Source organism: Microtus oregoni, unplaced genomic scaffold, assembly GCF_018167655.1.
Source record: "Microtus oregoni isolate MIOR12 unplaced genomic scaffold, Mior012 000189F_ref0000355, whole genome shotgun sequence".
NCBI classification, from domain to species: domain Eukaryota; kingdom Metazoa; phylum Chordata; class Mammalia; order Rodentia; family Cricetidae; genus Microtus; species Microtus oregoni.
Window position 1 is genome coordinate 512278 of NW_024544848.1, and position 11524 is coordinate 523801.

At 43.2% G+C, this 11524-nt stretch overlaps 1 protein-coding gene across 1 annotated transcript in view; it reads left to right on the forward strand.

Moving 5' to 3' along the window:
* The window catches only part of LOC121445427 (peripheral plasma membrane protein CASK-like), a gene marked incomplete at its 3' end in the record, with an annotated part of 332821 nt that extends 321707 nt beyond the window's left edge, over positions 1-11114 (forward strand). Inside the window, exons 23-28 of the mRNA XM_041647561.1 lie at positions 667-747; positions 850-930; positions 2895-3097; positions 4467-4586; positions 10330-10413; positions 11006-11114. Coding sequence (XP_041503495.1) covers positions 667-747; positions 850-930; positions 2895-3097; positions 4467-4586; positions 10330-10413; positions 11006-11114 — 678 coding nt within the window. The remainder of the gene's footprint in view (positions 1-666; positions 748-849; positions 931-2894; positions 3098-4466; positions 4587-10329; positions 10414-11005) is intronic.
* Positions 11115-11524: the final 410 nt, after the last annotated feature.

The following is an 11524-nucleotide window of genomic DNA, read 5'->3' on the forward strand; positions in this document are numbered from 1 at the left end:
GTTCAACTAAAAGCTTATTAAAATTCTTTCATACCAGGTGGTGCTGGCACACGCTTTTAATCCCAGCACTTAGGACGCAGAGGCAGGCAGATCTCTGTGAGTTCAAGGCCAGAACCTGGCTTTGACAGATTCTAACATGCCACCTTCATCAATTCTTAAGAAGTAATAAAGGCAATAGCATTAAATAAAAACTGGGTGACCATGCATTTCTCACCCATCTCTGGATGTGCTACAGCTGGCCCTCACTCGCTGATTTCACTTGCACCCATGCTCTCTACTTGTGGTGGTTGCTACCCAAAGACTTTTTCTTTTGAATATTGCTACTTGCTTAGAATTGTGAAAATATGAACAGCATGTGGTTCTGAGTGAATTCAAATGATTTGTTGGAATACTGCATGAAAAAATATGATGTATCCTTTAGAATCGGACTTTCATGCATGTACGCATCATTTCTTTGGTTGTTCCTGGTTCTCAAGTACATTTTCATGGGCTTAAAAATGAAACTTTCTCCCATAATGGCATTATGGATTAAATCAATGTAAGCTACATATCATAAGCAGAATTCATGCTGTTACTATAACTTAGTTTTTCCAATAAAATTATAAATTACCTGCATGCGATATCCATCCTATAAACTTACCTTTCTTCTAAATCTTTGCATTTTAGTGTTTGATCAATTAGATCTTGTCACATATGAAGAAGTAGTCAAACTGCCTGCATTCAAAAGGAAAACACTAGTCTTATTAGGTAAGTTTAGCTGTATCAGTGGCTTGCTTATTCTCACCTCCAAATAATTCTACAAACGTTTACTAGTTGTTAATTTTACCATTCTTTTCAAAAATTACCTAGGTGCACATGGTGTTGGGAGAAGACACATAAAAAACACCCTCATCACAAAGCACCCGGACCGGTTTGCTTACCCTATTCCACGTAAGCAATGCATCAGCCAGAATTCTTTTTATCCTATCATCTTCTTGTCATTGTAATATGCATATTTTTCTAATTATGTAAATAATAATTGTGTACTATAGGAAAATTGTTAAATCCAAAACAAGAGCAATGAAGAATATATGATAATTTCAAAATCATTTTCCAAATAAGAAGTACCACAAATATTTGTTGTAAACTCCTTCTAGACTTCTCTTAATGTAAACATATGCACAGTGGCGAGTTACAGCATTAGTCTTATCCATGTTGTTTATAACCTAACTTTTCCAACAGTTTGTCATAAATATTATCTAGATGAATGATTCTTTTAAAAAATAAGCTTTAATTGTTTTATAATTTTCTCTGATACAACCATGTTTCCACCAATCATTACCTACATTATTGACTTTATCACTTTAAAACCCAGGCAATGAACTCTCTTTTGTTTAGTATAAGGAATTCAAATTTGTGATATTTCTCCATCACCCTTACTTGTCTGTTTCATATTGTCAGCCTCTTGCCCTCTTTCATTCCCTCAACTGTGAAATGAAGCAATCTTGACGGTTGTACAAAAAGTTCAAGAGTAGGTATAGGAAACAGATGGGGCTAAGTCCTAGCTCTTAACCTCAAGGCAGTCAGGAAACAAGCCAGCATTGGCTACAGATTTGAGTTCAGCCACAGTGACATACAAAGAACCAAGCTAGCCAGGGCTACAAAGTAAAACCTTGTCTCAAAACATTAAAAACAAGAAACATCTCTGAAGCACTATTTGGTCTGTAAACCAGTTCACCACTTCCTTGCCTCACCTTTTGGTTTAGTCCTTCTATGATAATCCTAGCCACACCTCTTTCAGCCCGTTGTGTTTTCAGTATGGTGTGCCTTTTGCTGTCCTCCAACAAACATCCTCATTTGGGAAGTGGTATAGGAGACGTTTCCGTGTGGGAACTGTCCAGGAGGGTAGTCCCTTGTGGCTCCCCAGCCATTGAAATGTGAAATAAGAAACTGAACTGTTTCATTCGTTTAAATGGAAATAGCCACACGTAGTTATTCATCCTCTCCTTCTTTCTTCCTTCTGCACGGGACCCAAGTAAGCTAAGGGATAGTGAGTTATGTTAATCTTGGGTCAGTTTGTTATTTTTCTGTCATTGTGATAAAATACTATTACCAGAGTAACTTAAAGAAAAAAAAAAGTTGGTTGACTTACAGTTCCAGGGGGTAAGAATTAATCATAGCAAGGTAGACATAGCAGCAGGAGCAAGAAGCTGAGAGATCACATTTTTAGCCTCAGACACAAACCAGAGAGAGCAAACTGGAAATGGGGAAAGGCTATGAGTCTCAAATTCTGTTCCAAGTGACCTTTCCTCTAGAAAGACTCAAACTCCCGAAACAGTGCCACCAACAGGGGACAAGTATTCAAATACCTGACTCTATTTGGGCCGTTTTTCATTCAAAAAACATCTTAGTCACATTATGTCTTTCCTCCCAGGACAGTATGAAATAGCTCTCACAACACTGAAATATTCACCAAACAACAAACAATCCAAAAAAAATCTGCTATGCTGCTGCACACAGATAAATATGGTTTTTAGCTTGCTTCTGCAATGTTACTGGAGATGGAAACAGAGGATATGAGACACTCTAAAGAATCAACAGTTTTTTTTTTTTTTCGTTTTGAGACAAGGTGTCTTGTATCCCAGGCTGGCCTTGGGCTTGTAATCCTCCCCTTGCCACCTCCCAAGTGATGGGGTTGCAGCTGTGTGCTATCATACCTGGTTTCAAGAAACAACTGAGGAGCTAAGTTTACAGCTCAGTGGTAGAGTGCCTATCTAATATGCACAGAGGCCTGTATCTCAACATGGAGTATGCACATGCGTACACACACACACAGTGATTGAGTTGAGTAAGTTCATTGGGAGTGTGACTCATCAATCCAGCCATTTAAACCTCTCATGAATGGAACTTTGCAGATACAACCAGACCTCCAAAGAAAGATGAAGAAAATGGCAAGAATTATTACTTTGTATCTCATGACCAAATGATGCAAGACATCTCAAATAATGAGTACTTGGAGTATGGCAGCCACGAGGATGCAATGTACGGGACAAAACTGGAGACCATTCGGAAAATCCACGAGCAGGGGCTGATCGCAATACTGGACGTGGAACCTCAGGTAATGTCCAAGCCACCCTGAACCCACTCTGTCTTGCCTGCATGCTGATAAGCTCAGATTCTGAAATCCAAAATGCCATCAGAAAGTTTGGGGTCATGGAAATAATTTTCTAAGCCACAGGAAAATTTCAGTTCTCAAGACTGCCTGGGTCAACAGTCTAGGATGTAAACCAGTCACTGAACTCAGCGCAAACAACATGCATTTAATAAGCACATTGTTCTCTTCTGCGGCTTATACTCAGAAGCTCGGTGAAGTGCCCATTTGGGTCTGTGCCTGCCAGAAATCCTCCACTTACCCACCCTCAGGATGAGGCTCTGACATTTTTTATCCCAGCAGCCCTCCTCTGATCTCCTGGTACAGCCCATGCTGGCCCAGTAGAGCATCTGCCAATATCTTAGGTTGATCATGTGTGAGAAACTGATCCTGGGGTCTGGATGTGAAACAGCTGTAGCTTCATGACAGTGATTGTGAGTGCTTTTACCCAGGGTTAGGTGAAGCAGGGATTAAGAGCCTAGGTGGCTCTCAGCCTCTGCGATTTCCTTTCCTGAGGAGAGAAGTGGAAAACTCGGGGAGGACTCAAAAAGGAGATAGGTACAAAGATGATTGCTTTAATAATTTGTAAACAAGTCTTATGTAGGAAACAATAGCAATGATGGAACTTGAGAAAGCTGAAGACTTCATATAGGGATTGACATCATTGCCTCTCAGCAGTAAGGTGGGCACATGCTTAGCATATACAAACAAAACAGAAATGCTGAAAAGCTAATTTTTCAAGTCTGAGCATAAGCCAGGTAGAAGTGGGGCACAATGAAAAGGACTTGGGAGTGATAGACATCAGAGGAAGTTCCAAGACAGGCTGCTGGGGACTCTCAAGACTCAGATGTGCCATTTCTGTGATGGCTCTATACCCCCACGCCTTTCATCACTTAGACTAGAATGGGTAGACCACCTGCTGAGTTATGGAGATACCCCTAGTTGAGCAGTTTCTGCTTAAGCAGGAGGAGGCGTAGGTACATATCCCAGGCAGGGAAAACCCCCATTGAGGGGTCACTGCATGAGACTTGGTCTCATAGCCATTCCTAAATCGTTAGATTTACAGTCTGTGTGACCTGGGCCCTGATGGCTCAGTTTCTGGGCTCCAGGAGTCTAACAGACTGTGGCCAATAGTTTCATTCATTTCCATTATAGACCAAGTGGGGTTCTTGAACTCAGAACTTTGGAAACTACAATAGGATCTGGTTAGGGGCTAGGGAAGAGTACAATAAACACTGTAGTTTACTTAATGGTTAACTTGGACCTATATAGAACTAAATATGATGATGTGTAACACAGATTGATCTTTGTTTAACTACTAATCCCTCCTTACTAGGGATTGGAAAAATCTTCTGGCCAGGGGTGGCTAGAGGCAAAGTCTCAATCCTGGTCCTGGTCTTCGACATCCTCTCCTTGGGTTCCACACTGGTCTTCACCTGAACGTCGTTTTCTGCTGGTAGTAATGTCTCTAGCAGTATGCTGGCTGCAGGGCTCCTCAGATCCCTCTGCATTACCTCAGGCCACTTCCAAGGGCTTTCTGCCTTCCCTGCTGCTGCTGCTGCTGCCACCCGCCGCCACCGCCACCACCACCACCACCGCTGCTGCCGCTGCTGCTCCACTCATAGCACCCAGCTCTCCCTGTCCCTTGCCCTTGCACAGCCATGCACTGCTCTGCACTGCTGAGCGGGAGACCCATCTCTCAGACTCATCAGGACGTCCACAGCAGATCCTTTCTCCATTGCACTTGGCCCGGCACCTCCTCCTGCCAGGCACACTGGCCCCTGCTGCCCTGCCTGACTGCTGGATGAGCTCACCTGCACTCCTCTCCTGCTTCCTGTTTCCCCTCCTCTCACAACTGTGATCTCTCAGTTCCACTGGCCCCTGAGGGCAGGCCCTAAGCATTCTGGCCTCTGCCCTAGGATGGGCCAGGGCCATCTGGCCCCTGTATGAACTGGTTGACCACTCTGGTCCCAGACTCTCCTGCCCGGTCTAGACTCCTAGCTGGATGCTATATATGGCAGTATAATCTAGGTTATCTATGGAGTCTGTACTAGGAGGGTTCCCTGGGCCTCCCTGCACTCGGCCCACTCTCTTCAGGGCTGGGGAGCACCCTCACCCTACTTTCAGGATGCTTGTGGCTATGAATGAATTACTTTAAAACATTTTCCTCAGTGCCCCTTTCCTATCTCAGCCATTTAGATTAAGGCTTCCACTGTATCTAAGAAACTCTGATTCAACAAAGCACTAATATGTCATGCTATGTACATGCATAAGCTAAGAACGCAGTTAAGGAGATAAGCTGGTGAGGATGAAATTCCTCTCTGCATATACCTCAGAAACTCCCCAAAAGAGGGAAAGTGCTGTGTGGCTTTTCTTGTTTTAATCTGCTCAACATCTATGACAGCTGAAGCCACTTGTCCTATAGGTGGCCCATTGTATGACACCTAGCACTGGTGCTCAGCTCGTTTAGGACATGCCTAATGCTTTGTGCCATCTTAATTTATTTCAAACAATTGAGGCTAAACTTAAGATAAGTTGTGGTGGTCCAATTTCAATCTAGAGGGCCATGGCAGTGATAACAAATTAGAAAAAAAAAAACAGTATCCTGGCTGCTTTCAAAATAACAAGAGATTATAGTCCTATATTGCCAGTCCTGGTAAGCTCAATGAATTCTGTCAGTATGTACTGCCATAGGTGAAGAAAACAGATTTAATGTAATTGTGATCAAACAAGCTTTTCCAGCCAGGAGAAAATGAGCTTTGAACTGGGTTGGGTGTTTTTTGTTTATTTTTTTACTTTTTTATGATAAATCCCAACCTTTTGTGCCATTATAGGCAAGGAAACCTTGAACACCCTCTAGGTCTCCCACCTTATGCATAACACTACAGTTTAAACATTCATTTATTTTCTTTTAACATCTAGAAAAGTACATAGGGTGATTAAACCTGAAAAAATACAATAAAGCTCATTTCTCCTACAAATAAAACCTGAGGAACTAATCTACACCAATAAAGCAGAACTGTAGAATAATAACTAGTAGGTAATTGGAACTTATAATAGTTTTCAATTTGAACTCTCTACCAATCAGAAGCATTACAAAGTTAATATTAGTTGCTGGGAATAGCTGTACATGCCTGTGATGCCAGCACTCAGGAGGCTAAAGCAGGAGGATCATAAATTCAAGGGCAACCTGGACTATATAGCCAGATTTTATGTCCAAAACAGTTAGTAGCAGATTATCTGTAGCTTTGCCTTTGCCCAAAGAGAGAAAAGTTGCCATCCAGAAAAATTTCAAACTTAGTACCTAAACTTTAAAGAGTCAGGGCCAAGGGCCTAGCTCATTGGCAGGGGCACTGCTTAGCATGCAGGAGATCCTAGGTTCCATCCTCAGTACCAAAATGTAAACAGAACCAGAGGCCATTCCATTCTCTGGTTAGCACTGTGCAATCCCGAAACCCCTGTGTTTGTGTCCCAGAATAAGTGAGCTGCTTGCCCTGTATACTTTGTAACTTTGCAAACTACATTAGTCTGATGAGACCTGCATCTTAGATCTTTGGGTCGAATGAGTTCTTTTTCCTTGGCAAGATAACCTGAGATTAATTCTTGGCCATACATAGATGAGCTATAAAAATGAATTTATCTCCATAAATTACCTCTCATAAATGAATGACACTTTTTTAATCTAGTACGAATTGAATGATTATTTAAATCCAGTATGTTTTCAGTGGTTTTTCTAGAGTGTGTGTTTTCTCTGTCTGTCTTTGTGTGTGTCTCCTCTCCTTTCCTTTCTTCTCTCCCTCCATGCCCTCCTCCTCTTTCTTCTCTCCCTCCCGCTCTTTCTTCCCCTCCTCCCTTCCAGAAAGAGAGATTTGCTTGTGACTATTAACAAATTTGTAGCTCCCCTTAAATCAGAGGTTTAGAGTTCATCTTTAACTCCTATGTTAACCACCTGAGGGAAGGGATTCCTTATGAGTAGTTCCGTTTCCTGTCCCTGAAGTGACTCTGAACTTCAGCCAAGAGCCTGAACCTAAAATGGCTCCTGCTTGAAAACCGTACCTAGAGCAGGGTGTGAGGATAGAGCTTGGTATTTTGGAAAATGCAATAATATGGGATAGAAATAGAAAACCATGAAAAAGACGCAGCAACAAGTATGCTAACCACAGAAACTGCTGGAGTTCTTATGCTAAGCATTAAATTTGGTTCTAAACTTTCTGTCAGCTGCAGGGGCAGGAACCTAGAGCTGATTTTTAGGCACAAGAAACCTCTGGAAATGTGATAAACATGGCCTTCCTTGGGGCTTTCATGCAGTTAACAGTTGGGTGGCCCTCCTTATTTACAGCTGTAGACTTGAAGCAGCACACAGTACATGTTTGGCTAGTTCACTGGGAGCTCAACTGCTGCTTTTCAAGGAACGAGTTTGTGCAGTAGCATGATGGCAGGCTAGAATCGAAAGCACTCACAGGATTGGGCGGTGAGCAGGGTGGGCAACTAAGAAGAAGAAAGCTATCTCCAACCTGGGGTATTGTTGTCTTCTGTGAGTGCCATTCAGCATACAAGCTGTGTGCACTTCTATCTGGTACTCAGAGGTACCTCCGGGAGAAAAGCAAGGAGAATGTTTCCACGGCTTAGTTGACAGAGAGAGAGAGAGAGAGAGAGAGAGAGAGAGAGAGAGAGAGAGAGAGAGAGAGAGAGAGAGAGAGAGAGTTTATCCAGTGGAAATGATGAGAAAAACTTATATCCTGCCTGATGTTGTATTCCCTTGCTGCCAGAGCATAGGAAGGAAGAAACAAAGAGCCAAGATAATAGTGACAAAGTGACCATTTCTAAATAAGGACCCTGGTTAGGCTTACTTAAATCATGTGCTCAGTCACAGCAGGCGAACAAAGAAATGGGCAGCTGCCTCTATCAGGAATGAACATGGGCAGACTTGGAAAGCATTCTTAGTAGAATGAAGAGATTTGGGCAGATAAGACAGTGAGTCAGGTTCCCTCACCAAAGACGGTATGTGACTAGAGCTAGAACCCTAGTGCACACCAGCCTTAGACTCAATATCAGATTGCATCTTAGAATCCCATGTGCTCAGAGATGCCAGGAGAGCAGAGGCTCTCCAGTTAGACCTGCTGCAAAGGCCAGGATCAGTAGTGTACATACTAGATTGACTGTTTCTGCATTTTTACTGAATCATAAAGGCAATTTATGGTGTACCATATTGAGTATAAGAGAAACAACTAAACAAGACCGAGCCTTTGCCTTCAAGCCACTACCAGGGACTGTATTTCGAGTGTGATTGATGGCTACTTCAGGAACACACAGCAGGGCCTCCAAGCCCAATGGCAAAGTTTCCAAAGAAACTGCCAGGTGTGCTATCAGCAGCACAAGAGGATCCAGAGCTCAAGCTCCAGCTCAGGTGCTAGAATGCATGTCTAGCATGCACGAAGCTCTAGCTTCAACCCCCACCACCGCATAAAACTGGGCATATCTATAATCCCAGCACTCAAGAGATGAAGGCAGGAGAACTAGAAGTTTGAAGTCATTCTTGTCTGTATAAGATCATGTTCAAAAAAAAAAATCTTTCCTGAAACTAGGTTCTGAAGGATTATTCAGGCAAACAGAAAGAACATCGAGAAAGGGTGGGAAGGGAGGGTAGGGTGTCCAAATAAAGGAAGCACCAAGCAAAAAGGCCAAGAAGCCAGAAAGAGTTGTGCCTTTTCAAGACTGAAAGTTGTTCAGTAAGGCCAGTGCACCCCGCGGATGGAGCAGTGCTAGGCAGAACAAGTTAAACATGGGACTCAGCCTTTATGCTAAAGGAGCATGTGTTTTCCCTGCACTACAGAGGGGGCTGTTGAAAGGTTAGGAGCAGAAGATGGAGTTTGTGTTCCAGAAAGACCATCTAGCAGTGGGCTGTAATGGATTTAATAGCCCCAAAACTAAAAGCAGGAAATCAGTCTCAGGGCTAGCACTATAAACCAGGCTAAGGATGGAGCATAAGAAACAGGGGAAAGGGGGGCTGGAGAGATGGCTCAGAGGTTAAGAGCATTGCCTGCTCTTCCAAAGGTCCTGAGTTCAATTCCCAGCAACCACATGGTGGCTCACAACCATCTATAATGAGATCTGGTGCCCTCTTCTGGCATGCAGGCAGGCATGGAAGGAATGTTGTATACATAATAAATAAACAAATATTTAAAAAAAAAAAAAGAAACAGGGGAAAGAAAACAAAAAGTAAAGATCACTTAGAAAGCAAAATAGGTAACAAAATAGGCATGTTTGATTCTTGCGTAAAGAGCAACGGTGGTGCACACATGAAGCCCCAGGCCAGTAGCAAGCCAATTGCCAGTTTGAGGCCAGCCTGTGTATACTAAGACCCTATCTCCGGGGAAAGAGAACTAAAATTAAATAGAGAACAGAAAGGCATTTACTCCTTATGTCTATGGGTCACTTCCATGTCGGTCCTGTGTGGATTAGGTACCTGGGTGTGGTCAACTTTGGACTGGGATGGTATTTATTATTTCTGAGAGTACCCTGGCTTCCCAAGGGAGGAACAGAAACAGATTTGCCACAATTTGGAAAAGTACTAGTAGTAACCTCAAAGGGCCTTCCACTTGAATGCCATGTCCTCAAATGGGTCAGGTTATTGACCACAACCACATAGTGTCTGTAGTGGAAGGACTTCGTGATTGCAGCCCTGGGCAAGGGTCTCCCCTTCTCCCATGAGTCCCATGGAGGGCCTCTCAACAGAAGACCCATGTGAATGTGATTATAGCACACTTTGACGGCCGCCAGGCTTTGCTCTCTTTGCTTAGCAGTTTGCAGTTTGGTATGTGACAAAGTGGATTTGCAATCTCTGAAAGCCAGCCTGCAGAGCTAAGTCACCTAGAATGCATTTGCCATCAACTAAAATCACCAGGTTTAAATGAACATTAACCGACATAGTCAGTGCTAACTATTACAAAGGAAAATAAATTCAGCAAAGTCAGGAGATTCCTAAGAAACATGTCCTACTTGTCAGCTCTTATCTGGGCTGTTAGCTACCCTTTACAAGAAAAGCAATGGACACTACTTATAAAGTTGGTACATTTAATTATAACTTGCCAAAATCTTGAGCCAAGGCCTTGACTTTTTCACTTGTATCACATTTTGTAGACTCCTTTGCATGTTGTCTCTGTTATTTCTTCTTCTAAGAGTCTTCCTTTTCCACACAGGCACTGAAGGTCCTGAGAACTGCTGAGTTTGCTCCTTTTGTTGTCTTCATTGCGGCGCCAACTATCACTCCAGGTTTAAATGAGGTAAGAGTGAACTCCCCCTTCTCTGGACAAGCACACTCTATGGTAAGGAATGTGTAGTATGTCTTGTACTGAAGACACCTGAGCAAAGATCTGCTTTGTCCTTTTGCAGGGCACTCTGATTTCCAGAGTACAAGGGCCTTGTTCGATATGTGGAGTTAGACTGCCTAAGCAGGGTGTTTCTTCTGGGATCAGAATATTAGACAAATTCCAGCCTCCTCCCTAACACAGTCTGAAGTGTAGCCGTTTCCATTTATAGCAGGAGGTCTGTTCCAGGAGATATGATGTGGACTAGACCAGTCAGTAGGACAGTCTGCAGCCTTAATTAGTACATCTGCTTCTGAAGTACAAGCATAAACCCCCTCAATTCCCAAGGCTTAAGGTGTCCAAGCAGACCCTGCCCTCTGGAGCAGCTAGTCTTCTGCCTCCTTGGCAGGGAGCCAAGAGGGGCTATAAGGAATCTGTGACCTCAGTGGGGCTGCCCAAGATGCCCTGCCTATGAAGACCCCTGGAGACTACCCAACCTAGAAATGAGCTGCCCTGAGCAGGGAGCCTTCTTGCCTAGCATGAACATTGTCCTGGGTTCTATCCCCAGCACTACAAAAGGAATACATTTTGGGTGCTTTCAAGCCAGTTCAAGTCAGCAGTTGCCAGGCTGGCCCAGGTCATACTGAGCCCTCGCAAAGGCTCTCCCTTCCTGGAAGGTAAGGGCAGCAGCACATGCTGACAGTTTAACCACTTCTGCTTCCTGTGGTCCTGAGCTGGGAAGACGCTCCTGTACAGTTATCCTGAAGAACATGATTTTTCAGGTTCTAGAACCATCAGCAGACTTTTGAGTATGTACAGTGAATGCTGACCCATCTTGCAGTACAGTTAGATCAAGGCTTGGAAGTCATGTGTGTCTTTAGTATTTAGAGTGACCTTTATTGCTCCTGTTTTCCTTCTTCTTTGCCATCTCATTGACAAAAGGCATATTCCTTCAGAAAGTTCTTTCCCATGTGTGCTTCAGACTCCTCATTGTGATTAACGTTTGTCCTTGGTTACTATGTATTTTTCTTGAATTATCATTCTTGTTTTGTTTTTGTTTTGTTTTTATTTTTTGCCTGTTCTGCCC